The sequence below is a fragment of the Vulpes vulpes genome, chromosome 15 (genome assembly GCF_048418805.1).
Source record: "Vulpes vulpes isolate BD-2025 chromosome 15, VulVul3, whole genome shotgun sequence".
Lineage (NCBI taxonomy): Eukaryota > Metazoa > Chordata > Mammalia > Carnivora > Canidae > Vulpes > Vulpes vulpes.
Genome location: NC_132794.1, coordinates 79,434,337 through 79,450,248, shown reverse-complemented (window position 1 = coordinate 79,450,248; position 15,912 = coordinate 79,434,337). Strand labels below are relative to the sequence as shown.

Below are 15,912 nucleotides of genomic sequence, written 5' to 3'. Positions count from 1 at the left end.
TTAAAAAAAAAATTTTAATTTTAAATAAAAATAAATAAAAGCAAATATAGTTGAAATTGTGAATCAATTTTAAGTTTGAACATAATGAATGACACAGGAGCAAGGGTTAATAAACCAATATGGCTTGAATTTGTTCAAGCACTGATATTTCTGTATACAAAGATTTAGCATATATAACAGCTATTATGAAAAGTGGAGAAATTTCCTCAGAAATTAAAATATTAAAACTAAGTTAAAATAAAGTAGTATTAGTATTCCACACAGTGTAAAATTTGAAAGTTTACATGACCCAGCTATGTGTGAAAATACAAAGTGGGTATTAAAAGTGATATTAAATATTTCAATACTTAAAGCCAGTTTGTAATTGGCAGAACATCTAAATCCTTAATTTAAAAACACAAATGAAGTGAAAGCTTTAAACTGGTACAGATTGTTGACACCTGTATTTCAAGTTTGGAAATACATATTTGCAAGCAGCAATACAAAAGTATTCATGAAGAATGCATAATCTCTGAATATTATTAAAACATCCCTGCTGCCACTCTACAAAACTGGGGGCACCTGGGTGACTCAGCAGTTGAGCATCTGCCTTCGGCTCAGGTTGTGATCCTGGAGTCTTGGGATCGAGTCTCACATCAGGCTCCCCTGAAGGAGCCTACTTCTCCCTCTGCCAATGTCTCTGCCTCTCTCTCTCTCTCCTTCTGTGTGTCTCTCATGAATAAATAAATAAAATCTAAATGAATAAATTACTACTCTTGATACTTCTATGTAGGGAGAGAAATTCATTTTCAAAACAAAATTCAGTCTTTTTTTTTTTAAATGACCATGATATATTTTGTTTAATTTTTATTTATTTATGATAGTCACACACACACACAGAGAGAGAGAGAGAGAGAGAGAGAGAGAGAGGCAGAGACACAGGCAGAGGGAGAAGCAGGCTCCATGCACCGGGAGCCTGATGTGGAACTCGATCCCGGGTCTCCAGGATCGCGCCCTGAGCCAAAGGCAGGCGCCGAACTGCTGCGCCACCCAGGGATCCCCCAAAATTCAGTCTTTAGATGAGAACAGTATGTATGACAGTCTTTTTTCTTTTAATTCTTAATTCTTTTGGGATTGGTAAGAATGCAAGATTTCAGATGAGAGGGCCCACAAAGGAACCAGGGTTGTCTTATGGCATCTAGTTAAGGCAGAGCTGGGAATGCCTCAGGGTCATCTACATCAGAAGTACTTGTCAGTTCTGCCTCAGTTTGGATACCCACCATGCCCACCACCTCATCCACCCTTAGCAACACATCATGGGCAAACAAGGTCTCCAAAATTGATCTCCAGCTAAGAATATCATTTGCTGGCTTTCAGATATGATGGTCTATAACCAAATCTGCAGCATGAGCATCTTCACTCTTTGACTATGAAGAAAAAATCCCTTCTTCTACTGCCCATTGGCACCTTCATTTGGTTTTCCTTTTTTTTCTTTATATATCAATCTTCTTTATTTTTATTTTTTATTTAATAATAAATTTATTTTTTATTGATGTTCAATTTGCCAACATACAGAATAACACCCATGCTCATCCCGTCAAGTGCCCCCCTCAGTGCCCTGTCACCCATTCACCCCCACCTCCCGCCCTCCTCCCCTTCCACCACCCCTAGTTCGTTTCCCAGAGTTAGGAGTCTTTATGTTCTGTTTCCCTTTCTGATATTTCCTACCCATTTCCTCTCCCTTCCCTTCTATTCCCTTTCACTATTTTTTTATATTCCCCAAATGAATGAGAACATATATTAAATCCTACTTTTCCCCGGTCCTTAATTTTGAATAGCTTTCCACTCATCCAAAGTCATTTCTTCTGGACCCTCTTTCTTTACTTCTTCAACTTCATTCCCCTTATATTCAGTGTCTGCAACGGGATGTTCTTCACCTTCAGGTGTTTCCTCAGTCACATTTGACTGATCCAAGTCACTACTGTTATATTTGTTTCTGAATGTATTTTGGAGACTCTATTAACTCATCTTCAATGGTTGGTCTTCTTCCAACACATCTTATTCTTAAGCGACATTGGCAGCTACGTCTCCTCTTTCTTGCACACCACCCCAACATGAGGGGTCACCTGGTTCTTGGGACTCTTTATGTAGCTGTTTGCCTGCTACATTGGAGTTGGTCTGGACTGCAGCCTGAACTGTGCTCTTGGCCCCAGGGACCCCAATGCTGGCTCCGCCAGCTTTTTTTCTTCTTCTCTGCTGACTTCAACAACTCAAAGGGGTCTGATTTGTCATCAAATAACTGGTCACATCGGTTGGTGACCATGCAGCTGAAGTCTTCCTGTGAGTGCCCAGGCATGATGGTGGCTGGGCGGTGAGTTCCTTCACAGACTGAGGCATGCAGCGGGGAGCCAAGAGCACCTACTTCAGCTCTTCCCTCCCACAATATGGCTGTGCTCAAAGTGGAATTTTTTTAAAAAAGATTTCATTTATTCATTCATGAGAGAAACACAGAAAGAGAGGCAGAGACACAGGCAGAAGAAGCAGGCTCCATGCAGGGAGCCCGATGAGGGACCTGATCCTGGGTCTCCAGGATCACACCCCGGTCTGAAGGCGGCGCTAAACCATTGAGCCACCCGGGCTGCCCTCAAAGTGGAATTTTTATAAAGGAATAAAATACTTGAGAAAATATATCCCTACTATTTGTCCCATTTTACTCTCTACCAAAATGTTAAATCCATCTTGTTTTTCACTATAAACTTGTCCTGCTATGTCTACAATAGATATTAAGGTACATACTACCTAGTCTATTCCAATTCTGTTCGCACATCTTTTTTTTAAACTATTTTTTAGAATAGTTTTTGATTTACATAAAATTTGCAAACATAGTATAAAGATTTCCTCTATATCCCACATAGTTTCTCCTTTTAATATATTAATTAGTATAGTATATTAAAGTCCATGCTTTATTCAGCTTTCCTTAGTTTTTACCTAATATCCCTTTCTTTTTCCAGGATCCCATCCAGGATCCCACATTACTTTTACTCATCACATCTTCTTAGGCTTGTCTTATCTGTGACAGCTTCTCAGAATTTGTTTTTGATAACTTTGACAGTTTCAAGAAGTACAAGTCAGGTGTTTTGTCAAATATACCTCAGCTGAGTATTGCTAATGTTTTCTCATGGGGAGAGTGGGGTTGCAGAGTTTTGAGAGTAAGTGCCATTCTTACTACTCATACTATCAACATGACGTATCATTGTTGATGTTGATCACCTGACTAAGGTAGTGTTTGCCAAATTTCTCCACTGTAAAGTTACTCTTTTCCTTCTTTCCATTGGAAAGAGGTTACTAAGCACAGAGCACAGTTAAAGGATGGGGAGTTAGTTATACACTCAAGAGAGGACTATGTACGGAATTATTCTGTACAGGAGACATGCCTTTTTCTATAATTTCAAATTTTATTTAATCATTTGTTTATATAACTATAGACTTATCGATACTTATTTTGTACTTTGAATTATAATCCATACTACTTTACTGCTCACATTGTATCAGGTTTGGCCACTGGGAGCTCTGTTAGTGGCTACTGTGTTCCTCTGACATACCCCCCTTATGATTGTACATTTTTTTTGTCGTGGATTTTTAAAAAATCATTTCCTTCTGGAACTACAAGAAGCCATATATTTCCTGTCCCAGTCCTAGAATCAGATATTTCTCCAAACAGGTATGGTATTGTCCTTTTATTGGGGTATGGTATCAGAAACCTTTTATTGGGGTATGGTATTAGAGCATGTATTGGAGTATGGGTGCTTAGATGTGCTTGTTACTATTAGGATGCTGTTGCTTCTAGGTCCTCTCTGCTGACACACTCATGATATATACTCATATAATTAAATATTGCTAACCACCAAAAAGAAATGAGCAAAAAGACTGGCCTAATATTGGCCTATATGTTTCTCCTTCAGATGTTTCCTATACAGCAAGGTACTGGATTTTTTTATTCTACTTGTAACTTTTTATTTTTATGACTTAAGCCTATTAGCATTTATTCCATCCTTTATCAATTTTTCTTCCCTTAATGTCTTCTACAGGTATTTTTATTGGTCAACATTGCTTTTGGTAAAATAGGAGTGCATATATTTAAATATTGAGGATGCGATAACAAAAAAATACTATATAGACTAAAATCTGGAATTTATTATTTATTTTTTTCCTCTCCTATGTATATAATCTTTCTCTGGGCAGACTCTGGATATGAGCTCTTGGGTTAACCTAGTGTCCCTAAATTCCTTTCATTAGGATTTTGTCCTTTATATTTTCCTTCCACTCCAACAAACCCTAAATTCTCATCCTTTTTGAAATCTAATAATTCTTTTTGTAGCAGACACTGTAGGTTGCTGACCCAATCTCCATTTCCAACCTCTTTCTTCCTTGCTTGAAACTACTTTAATGAAAAAACTAAAACTTTGATCTCCCAGCTACCCCTGTGATAGGGTACTGGATAATGAAATACAGGCTAAAGTCTCTGAGCAGGTCATCCCTTCCTGAATAAAAAAGTAAAGCATAACTAAGGAAAAAGTCTTTATGAGGAAAAAATACACACACACACACACACACACACACACACACACACACACACTATACACATCATTCAAAGGAGACCACCTCCTCCCCAAAGCTGGGACCATACTCCATCCCCCCAATTCCTAAAGCTGCAAAGAAAAGTACCTTGGAGTTGCTAAGAAATAAGGCTGAGGAGGGCAGGAACATGTGAGAAGTTGTAAACAAAAGCCAGTCACTGGAATGACTAAAAGAGATAAATACTGGTAAGGATATGAAACAGAGGAGGACTCTCAAACTGTTATGGGTAGAGATAAATTAGTAAAAACCACTTTGGAAAATTTGCTAGTAGTAGATTAAACACAATGATAAGCCTACAATCCAGCAATTCTACTCTTAGGTATAGACTCAAAAGAAATGTGTATACATTTGCTCTTAAGAGATATGTGTACAAATGTTCATAACAGCATTATATAGAATACTCAAAGCTAGAAACAACCTAAATGTCCATCAACATGGATGAAGAATACATTGTAGCACACTCATACAAAAGAATACCACAATAAAAATTAAGTACAACTACATTTAACACAAATCTCCCAGTGAATACTGAGTGAAAAAAAGCCAGATAAAGACTAACACATACTATACAATTCCCGAGGCAAAGGTTTTTGGTTTTGTAAGGCAAAACTGCAGGGATAGATGCTTAGGTGGTAAAACCATAAAGAAATACAAGAAAATGACTAATGCAGGAAAAATGGTTGGTTACCTTTATAGACGAGGGGGTAGTGATTGGGAAAGGGCAGAAGGCAAGAATGGGTTCTGGAGTACTGGCAATGTTTCCTATTTCTTAACCTGGGCAGTAGTTAAACAGAGATTTGTTTTGTGATAAGTTATGGAGCTTTATATAATTTGTGTATATTCACTTTTCTGTATATGCATTTAAAGTTTCTTTAATTTTAAATAAAAATATTTTAAAATAAATTAAGTATCTGTCTAGGGAACCAACCATCTAAGAGAATTTCCATAAGAAAACAGAGGCAATGGAGGAGGAGATCAATTTTTCATTAAAAAAAAAAAATCCCTGGGCTATAGAAAATAGAGACTTCAGAAAGAATAAATACAACAATATCAAGAAAAATGGATGAAAATGAATGAAGTTTCAAATGTCCAAAAACTAAGAGAAAATGCTTTAGTGCCTGGAAAAAACAAAAAACAAAAAAGGCAACCATCTTACTAACAAAGATGTAAATATTAGATTGGCTTTAGGATTCCATCAGTAACATTCTATATAGAAGTCACTGTTTTATTTTTTTATTTTATTTTATTTTTAGAAGTCACTGTTTTAATGCCTTCAAACTTTTGAGGAAAGACTTCTAAACCCAGCCAAACCATTAATTAAGTGTGAACTCATAAAAAGGACAATTTTATACATGTCAGGAATGGCAAAGTTTCTATATCCACGGCCCTCCAAGAAATTCTGCTGAAGGATCCTGAGCCAGAGAGGAAAGAGAAAACATTTTTGTGAAAGTTGGCAAAATTTGAGTGGGGTTCCATAGATTGGACGTCATATCAACAATACTGATTTTCTCTTTTGAAGAGTTAGATGGAAATTGTATAGAGGAGTGCCCTTGTTCAGACTCATTATTAGAATATTTATGGATGGATGGGCATCATGCCTGAATTTTAGTCAAATGGTTCAGGAAAAGACTAATGATAATGGTTATAGACACCCACAGAGAGAGAATAAATATGACAAAATATCAATAGCTAAGGAATCTGAGACAAAAAGACTGTGGGAGTTCTTTTTTCTGTGCTTATAACTTTTCTATAAATTTGAAAACATTTCAAAATAATATGATTATTAAAACAAATTAAGGGGCCCCTGGGTGGCACAGCAGTATGGCGCCTGCCTTTGGCCCAGGGCGCGATCCTGGAGACCCGGGATCAAATCCCACCTTGGGCTCCCGGTGCATGGAGCCTGCTTCTCCCTCTGCCTATGTCTCTGCCTCTCTCTCTCTGTGTGACTATCATACATAAATAAGTAAATAAATAAATAAATAAATAAATAAGTAAATAAATAAATAAAAAATAAAACGATTTAATTATAAGGGCACCTGGGTGGCTCAGTGGTTGAGTGTCTGCCTTTGCCTCAGGTCATGATCCCTGGGTCCTGGGATCAAGTTCTGCATCAGGTTCCTCTCAGGGAGCCTGCTTCTTCCACTGCCTATGTCTCTGCCTCCCTCTCATGAACAAATCTTTTTTAAAAAATTATTTAATTACAATAAAAGGCAAATGATTATGTTAAAAATGTCTGCAAGAAGAATGATCCCCAACAAATAAACTATATAATTAACTATCTGAACAGTCTTAATCTGATGGTAAAATACAAGTACATTTTCTTAATGACATTAAGAAAAAAAAGCATTTGGAAACAAAAGCATAAGCCATACAAAAAGGGAATAAGAAATAATATGGTATAATTTTAAGCAAATGAAGGAATTAAAGGAAAATTCATTTTCTCTCTATAGTGACTCTAGAAAATATACTATCATACAATTTGAATCTTCAATGAACAGTATTTCTAAATGTAATATTTTAACTTCTTATTGCTTTCATTTAAAAAAAAGATTTATTTTTTTTTAAGAGAGAAAGTTCACAGGGAGGGGAAAAAGATGAGGGAGACAGAGTCATACGCAGACTCCATCTTGAGTGCAGAGTGCAATCTGAGATTTGATTTTACAACCCTGAGAGCATGACCTGAGCTGAAACCAAGAGTTGGATGCTTGAACGATTGTGCCACCAGGAGTCTCTGCTTTCAATTTTTAAATCAATCTGAAAACAAGCAGAAAAGGCAATAATACCACTTAAAGTTGATCGATCACTAAAAAGATTTAATACATTCTTACAAGTTTTTGTAATGCTTGGGAATAAGGTTGGATAGATGGACAGAAAGGCAATTCCTACTCTGATGGACCTGCCATCTTGTGCAATTCAAAGGATCACAGAAATATCAATATAACACTGCAGTAGAGCCCATGAAGGAAAAGTATATGGAAGGAAATGGAAGAGTGATGGCTTAGACAAGTATTCATCAGGGAAGGCTTCCTTCAGGAAGTAATGATGGAGTAAGCATCTGAAAAACTGGTGGGTATCAAGGAGAAAGAAATAGGCTGGGAAAACTAAAAGAAAGTCAACATAAGCAAATTCCAGACAGCAGGGGGAAACAGTGCAATTTGAGGCTGGAGAAATTGGTGGGGACCAGATCACAGGGCCCTTTTTAGGAAGAAGTATTAAGGTCTTGGGTCTTTATTCGAAGAACACAAGAAGTCACTGATATATTTCAGGCATCGATATGCTCAATTTCTTGGTTCTCAAGCTCACTACAACTGAAGTGTAGAAAATGGAGTTATATACAGGACACAGAGTTAATTCAAGAAGCCCAGTTAGGAAGCTGAAGCAGTTACAATCGCTCAGGTGAAAGCTATGGTGATATGGACAAGGGTAACTGCAGAGAAATGGGTGAATTTGAAATAAACACTATAACTATAAAGAACTGATTGGTATGGACTAAATATATGTGTTCTTCAAACTCCTATGTTAAACTCTAACCCCCAGTGTGGCTATTTCTGGATTAAGGAAGTAATTGAGATTAAGTGAGGTCAAAAGAAGGCAGCCTGAGTGGCTCAGTGGTTTAGTGCCACCTTAGGCCCAGGGTGTGATCCTGGAGACCCCGGATCGAGTCCCAAGTCGGGCTCCCTGCATGGAGCCTGCTTCTCCCTCTGCCTCTGTGTGTGTGTGTGTGTGTGTGTGTGTGTGTGTGTGTGTGTGTCTCATGAATAAATAAAATCTTAAAAAAAAAAGTGAGGTCAAAAGAGTGGGACCCTGGTCCTAGAGGATTAGTGTCCTTCTAAGAAGAGACACTAGAGAGCTCCATGTATGCACACATGAGGGAAGGCCATGAAGACACACTGAGAAGAATGCCTGGAAGAGATATCTTACCAGAAAACCACCACCCTGCTGGACCTTGACCTCGGACTGCTAGCCTGCCGAATGGTGAGAAAATTAATTTCTGTTTTTTAAGCCACTTAGTCAATGATATTTTATAATGGCAGCCTCATCAGACTAACACACTAATAAAAACTGGGGAGTATGGAGGTATGATGTTATCATACTAAATTCCTTATCTGTAATGAGGGAGTGTCAAAAAATAATGTCTAAATATATTACCTAGTGTTATGATAGTAATTACCAGAAAAACTAAAATAGAAATTTGTACAAGAGATTGGGGGACAGGAGAAGGGAACCATGATGAAATTATTACTTTCATTTTTTATCCTTATGCAGTTTTTCTAAAATCATGTATTCACTTTCATCAACCATTTTTAAAGTTTAACATAATTTTCAAAGAAACACGACATGCCTTTATTCCTAAATTTCAGTCATTCACATGTACTTTTTTGATTTGTTATATATTCCTTTGTCAATTTTCAATCAACTTTTTCATCTACATCAGTTTATTTTCAACTTAAGCTACTTGAGTTATTTTCTGATAAACATTAAACATATGTAATTATTTTTAAATGTTTATCCATGCATCACTTAAAATCTTATGTTTCTAGATAGGTTAGGGGTCATATTTTGGAAAACCCCACTAGAAAGAAGATTGGATTACTTATCCTGATGGCTTAAAACCACATTAAACATATGCCAGGAAATTAATTCCTGTATTCTCTATTATGATTAAATCCCTCCACAAGTAACAACATGGGTAAAATTTTAAAACATCTGAGTATATATTTTAAATTCTCGTTAGAATGACTAAAATATACTAAACTTAACTTGAAAAATATTTCACAAAGCTAAAAGTTAAACATTTTAACTTCTAATGTTGCTAAAACCAAATATTTACTGTTTAAAAATAAAATCCGGAGGGTGCCTGGATGGCTCAGTTGGTTAAGCGTCCAACTCTTGACTTTACCTCAGGTCATGATCTCAGAGTTGTGAGATCGAGTCCTGTGTAGGGCTCTAGGCCCCGTGTGGAGCCTGGTTAAGATTCTTTCTCCTTCCCCCCAACAAAAAATAAAATAAAATAAATTCCAGAAACTGAATTTTATCACATAAAATTAGTTTAGCATATGAAACGACATAAACACCTTCATTTTTCATCACAGTTAAGATGTACAGTATAAGTAATTTAATTAACTAATGTGTCCAGTGTCTACATCAAAGCACTCTGATAATTACTGGGGATGAAGAGATATATCTGAGATCTTTAAAATTAGGATCCATCCCTATAAGAATTTAAAGCATAAAGAAATGCTTTCCAGTAATAATATTTCTTGAATTCAACTGGTTTCTCTCTCAGTAACTTAGGAACTAGTAAAACAATAACAATAAAAAACTCAACTTTGACCAAAATCTTTGGTAAACTTAAAACAAGAGTTATTTCTACATGGTCTTGGTTTATTTATTTATTTTTTAATTTTTATTTATTTATGATAGTCACAGAGAGATAGAGAGAGAGGCAGAGACACAGGCAGAGGGAGAAGCAGGCTCCATGCACCGGGAGCCCGACGTGGGATTCGATCCCGGGTCTCCAGGATCGCGCCCTGGGCCAAAGGCAGGCGCCAAACCGCTGCGCCACCCAGGGATCCCATATGGTCTTGGTTTAAAAAGCATCATGCGCTAAGCACATATCAATACCCTAACCATTCATATTTATTATAGAATAAATATGTTTTGGTCCATTTTCCAGCAGCCTATCCATGTAATAGAGTTCTTGGATTTTTAAATGTCTAAAGCACATGTTGTCTTGATAAAAGAGGGGGGTACTGAACTATATATTTACAAGTGGGAAAGATATTAGTGGAAGAGTGATACATTTAATGGTATACTTTCTAAGGGGAGCTATACAGACTAAGGAAAATATTTATATTTGTGTCAAGTAGTTCAGTTTTTAGTTTACCAAACTGGGTGATGGGCATTAAGGAGGACACTTGGAAGTGATGAGCATTGGGTATTATATACAATTCATAAATCACTGAATTCTACCTCTGAAACTAATAATACAGTATATATTAATTGAATTGAATTAAAAATTTTAAATTATTTATAAAATTATTGTAAATAATCAAACTTATAATGAAATTGAATATTTATTTGAATTTCTCCTGGTAATAATAGCACTCAAAAGAAAAACAAACCAAGCTGTGAGATTTTGTTTTAAATGTAGCCATTTTTCAAAAAGTGAAAAGTTAGAATTCTGTATTTAATGGCAACTGAGACCCTTTCTATTGCAAACTACCATTCAAAAAGTAGTATTTTAAGAAATATATATAGTATGATTAACATGATGTGTTTTATAGAATGGAACGTATCTGAATGCCAATCTGAATATGGAAGAAATATATATGTGTTAAAACCACAGGGGGGACATGAAATGTTCTTTTTTATAAAAAGTAGCTTGAAATAAAAAGGAACTTTCTAGTAAATTCAATAAATTTTCACACATGGGATTTAAAAAAAAATACAAAAACAAATCCCCACCTCCCAACCCTCACCCCTCAAAGAAGTGGTGGATTTGAGTAGAGCCGTTTCAGGACAACACATTTCTGTACAATGTGGAAGCTGGTTACATAGTCAGTGATAACTTCCTAAAGTGCATCTTTTGAAGACTTGTCTATTAAATTGCAGTATCAAATAGAAAATAGTTAACACAAGACATGCAATAACAAAGCTAAATCATTATAAAGTTTTTAAAACTACTTTTAAAACTTTTGATTCCCCAAAGGATAAAGATGTCAAATACAGTAGCATTCTTTCTCCAACAGTATGCATTGTATGTTTTTGTCATTTGGCAAATCTTTTGGGAGTCGAACAAAAATAATGCAGTCTAAACAATATTTCTTCTGTCATTGTAATACGATTCCTAGGCGCAGAGCAGGAGCTAGATTTTTGGAAGTTTGGGTGCGTTAACCACAGGATTTGCCTCCTGTAAATATCTCCTCCCTGCACTCTTGTAATCATAGGTGCAGCCGTGAGTTTCTGCATAGCGATGAGATGCACAGAAGTTGTTTCCACATCTAAAGCACAAAAAAAGTTCATGTGAATAGTCACATTTCTACAAAGGCTCATCTCTTTGGGAGAATTAGAGCTTGACTTCAGGTATCCAACAGGAGCCCTCTGGTTCTCTTAGCAATTTTCAGCGCTACATTTTCCTGGTGCTCATAAACCAGTACACGCATTCCCAAAAAGAAAAAGTTAACTGTCCATGAATATGAGAGTTTATAATAGAGACTCTATTTCGAATGAAAAAAGATACAGATCTTTATAAAGTAGTAAAATTGCAAAAACTGAAAAATGTTTTTATCGCTTCTCTCATATTTAGTAAACCTGGGTGAACTCAATTTGTGAGATATTCAGTCTGGAAAGAAAAGCACATAAACCTAACTATGCCATGAAAGGATTTCAAAAATATCTCTATCAGAGCAGCAGCGGTTTAGCGCTGCCTGCAGCCCGGAGCGTGATCCTGGAGACCCGGGATCGAGTCCCACATCGGGCTTCCTGCATGGAACCTGCTTCTCCCTCTGCCTGTGTCTCTGCCTCTCTAAATAAATAAATAAATAAATAAATAAATAAATAAATAAATAAATAAATAATCTTAAAAAAATATATATATATATATATCTCTATCAAACAAGATGAGCTGTTTCTATTTGAATAGAAAGTACTCTAAAAAGCAGCAGTTACTTTTAATGCCTGGACTCAAAGGGTAGACACTGTCCTCAGAGCATATTAATCAATGCTAACAAAAGAAATAATTATGAGAAAGTTCATTATTTTTTGTGAATGTATTATTCATCTGGTTTTTTTTTTTAATTTTATTTATTTATTCATGAGAATACACAGAGAGGAGAGAGAGAGGCAGAGACACAGGCAGAGGGAGAAGCAGTCTCCATGCAGGGAGCTCGATGTGGGGAATCGATCCCATGTCTCCAGGATCAGGCCCTGGGCTGAAGGTGGTGCCAAACTGCTGAGCCACCAGGGCTGCCCTATTCATCTGTTTTGAATAGTTAAAATTGGTTCAATTTAAAACAATCTTGGAGGAAGAGTTCTTCCAAGTTGTATTCAAACAAAAACCAGTAAGCAAATCTATCATAAGACAAAGAAAGAAAAAAAAAGACAAAGAAAGTACATTCTCCCAAGTAGTCTCCTAACTTGAATGGCAAGATCTCATGATTTATAAACTCAGGAGCTGTCTACTTTCTCTTTACTTTAACCAATTAGGAGCTCAAGTGAGGGCTGCTATTTGAAGATCATCTTAATTATGTGATGAATAGCCAATTTAAAGAATGTTTTATGTTGTATCCCTATGCTGGGTCACCACAAAGAGAGCATCTCAGCTCTTCCATCCAGCCAACCTGCCTGCATTCGTAGCTAGTAGCCAGTCCAGTTTTCTTCCCACAAAGGAAACAATGCTTTGCTGCTTTCTTCTTTGTTTGAATAGGGGCTTTCACAGGTGGGAGGTGGTGAGTACATTCTCCTGTTTTAAAGAAAGCATATGTTGATTAATAACTGGCACAATATTTTAAATGTGAAATAGTATTAAGCAAAACAAAAAACAAATGCCTGTCCCAGGAAACTTCCTTGCTATAAAAAACCAATCTGTGCTATTTTTATATCCGAAATTATTTACATAAACTACAGATGCAAAACTGTTCTGTTTTTAAAGATTCTGTAGCCTTCTAATGACTAAGACTTTTATATTTTTAGGACTTTTGTACACACTGGCACTTTTCTGGTTGTGTCCAAGAGCAATCAGTAATTGTAAAGTACACAAATCTTTGACAGAGAATCAAGAAAAATGTCTGGATCAAAATCATTTTTATGAAGGAATGAGAAGAAAAGTGGTAGAGTCGGAACAGTACTGGTACCCCACTACCGAAAAAGGTTTGGGAGGCCTGGGCTTAATGTTTACCTGGCAGCTAAAAGTCTCTGAAAATCCTTCAGTGGTTCAAAAAATTGGAATTACAGTGAAGCGGTGCTATACCTTTTGCCACCCAGATTGGGTGCTGGATATACAAACTCAGTAACATTAAGTCTGCTTCATTACCAGTCTCAAATACTCTCCTAGATCTTGCCCAAAACTGTAAACCAAATTGGAAACTAACTGAATGACTCCTAATGGTAGAAACAAAACTGAAAACAACTAAGTGAATGACTTCCAGTGTTGCCTGGGCACCAACTGTGTTAATAAGCACTTTCTTCAAGTTATCAAGAACAAGATAATAAGGTACTTTCCACTTCTTAAAAAATGAAAATTAGATAAGCATTTGAAAGGACACATACGAAAGGCATACAGTACCAGATATCCCCTGGAAACTCATCTAATTGCTATTATCTTTGAAATTCAGATTTAGGATATTCTTCCCCAATGGAATAATCTGTTAATAATAACCTAGTTCAGTAGTTATATTTTCATTTTTTTTCTTTCCTTGGAATTGCTTAATGTTTTTTTCATTTTTCATTCAAGAACTCTTGTGAATGTGCAGAAACATACAACACAGTAGTGACAAGAATGATTTGGCACAGAAATACAAATGCAGTCTTCGCCTATGAGAATGGCTCCCATATACACTTCTATCCACCAGAAAAAAACATTTATTAGTTACTCACTCCAGGATAGGACCCATCATTAGCATATAGGTTTCCTACTCTTCTCTAGACTGGCATTCAGGGTCTTATACATCTAATATGATACCTTTTTAACTTCTAAAGCCATTTTCTGTCATTTACCACATCATACCCACTCTCAATAAAGCACCAGACCCATTACAGGTGAAATCTCTTTTAAAATGCTCTATTCCAGCTTGTCAACCTAGTAAAATTCTACTCATCTTGTAAGACCATATCATCAATCATCAGTTCCTCCCTGAAGCCTTCTCTCAAATGTGCATTGGACATATGAACAAAGAAAAAGTCAACAAAATAATTCCAATGTGAAAAGTTGCTTTTCCAAACAAGATTAAAGATATGTGGATTAACTCATTTGTTTGGCATTTCCTAGTCCAATAATTGATCTAAGACAATGATCTATAATTACCCAACAGAAGACAGCCAACAAAGCAAAGAGTAGTATGCTAGATGCAAGTTTGGTAATCATTTGCCTAAAAATGATGACTAAACTATGAAGATGGATAAGATTTCAAGGGAGACCCTGTAAGTTAAAAGCAAAGAAGACCATGGAAGAACTTAGCAAATTCAGTATGATATAGTTATTACTGAAAGGAAATGGCAGCAAGTTACACAACTCTAGTTCAGGTGATGATCACTGCAGGTAGCAGTTGATGCCTTGACTTAAATGAAATCAACCAAAAAAGTGTATACACCTGGGGACAAGTAAAGGGTAAAACAAGTGAAAAGAAGAAAACTCAGGTTTAAAAAAAAAAAGCAAAAATCTAAAACAACGTATTAGCAAAACCACAATGAGATACCACTTCACACCAGTGAGAATGGGGAAATTAACAAGACAGGAAACAACTAATGTTGGAGAGGATGCGGAGAAAGGGGAACCCTCTTGCACTGCTGGTGGGAATGTGAACTGGTACAGCCACTCTGGAAAACCGTGTGGAGGTTCCTCAGAGTTAAAAATAGATCTGCCCTATGACCCAGCAATTGCACTGCTGGGGATTTACCCCAAAGATACAGATGCAGTGAAACACCGGGACACCTGTACCCCGATGTTTATAGCAGCAATGTCCACAGCACCCCAATGTTTATAGCAGCAATGTCCACAATAGCCAAACTGTGGAAGGAGCCTTGGTGTCCATCGAAAGATGAATGGATAAAGAAGCTGTGGTCTATGTATACAATGGAATATTATTCAGCCATTAGAAATTACAAATACCCACCATTTGCTTCTACGTGGATGGACCTGGAGGGTATTATGCTGAGTGTAATAAGTCAATTGGAAAAGGAGAAACATTATATGGTTTCATTCATTTGGGGAATATAAAAATTAATGAAAAGGAATAAAGGGAAAGGAGAGACAATGAGTGAAAATATCAGTGAGGGTGACAAAATATGAGAGATACCTAACTCTGGGAAATGAACAGGGGTAGTGGAAGGGGAAGTGGGCAGGGGGTTGGGGTGACTGGGTGATGAGCACCAAAGGGGGCACTTGGCGGGATAAGCACTGGGTGTTACGCTATATGTTGGCAAATTGAACTCCAATAAAAAAATTTAAAAAATGAATAGCTAAATAAAATCGAAAAAAATAAAAAATAAAAAATAAAACAATGTAATAGTCCAGAATAAGAAAAAAAGAAGAAATGAAAAGATGAGAAACAAAGGAAAAGAAACTATTTCAAGAAG

The 15,912-nt window shown here is 36.4% G+C and overlaps 1 protein-coding gene across 6 annotated transcripts in view; it reads right to left on the bottom strand.

Annotated features, from left to right (window-relative positions):
• Positions 1 to 10,681: 10,681 nt before the first annotated feature.
• Positions 10,682 to 15,912, bottom strand: part of ZFAND4 (zinc finger AN1-type containing 4) — an 80,175-nt gene continuing 74,944 nt past the window's right edge. For all 6 annotated transcript variants that reach the window (XM_025989924.2, XM_025989971.2, XM_025989961.2 and 3 more), the window contains 2 exons: positions 12,964 to 13,081; positions 10,682 to 11,621 (listed from right to left, as the gene is read on the bottom strand). In XM_025989924.2, the coding sequence (XP_025845709.1) occupies positions 11,486 to 11,621; positions 12,964 to 13,081 (254 nt within the window). In that variant the 3' untranslated portion in view covers positions 10,682 to 11,485. The remainder of the gene's footprint in view (positions 11,622 to 12,963; positions 13,082 to 15,912) is intronic.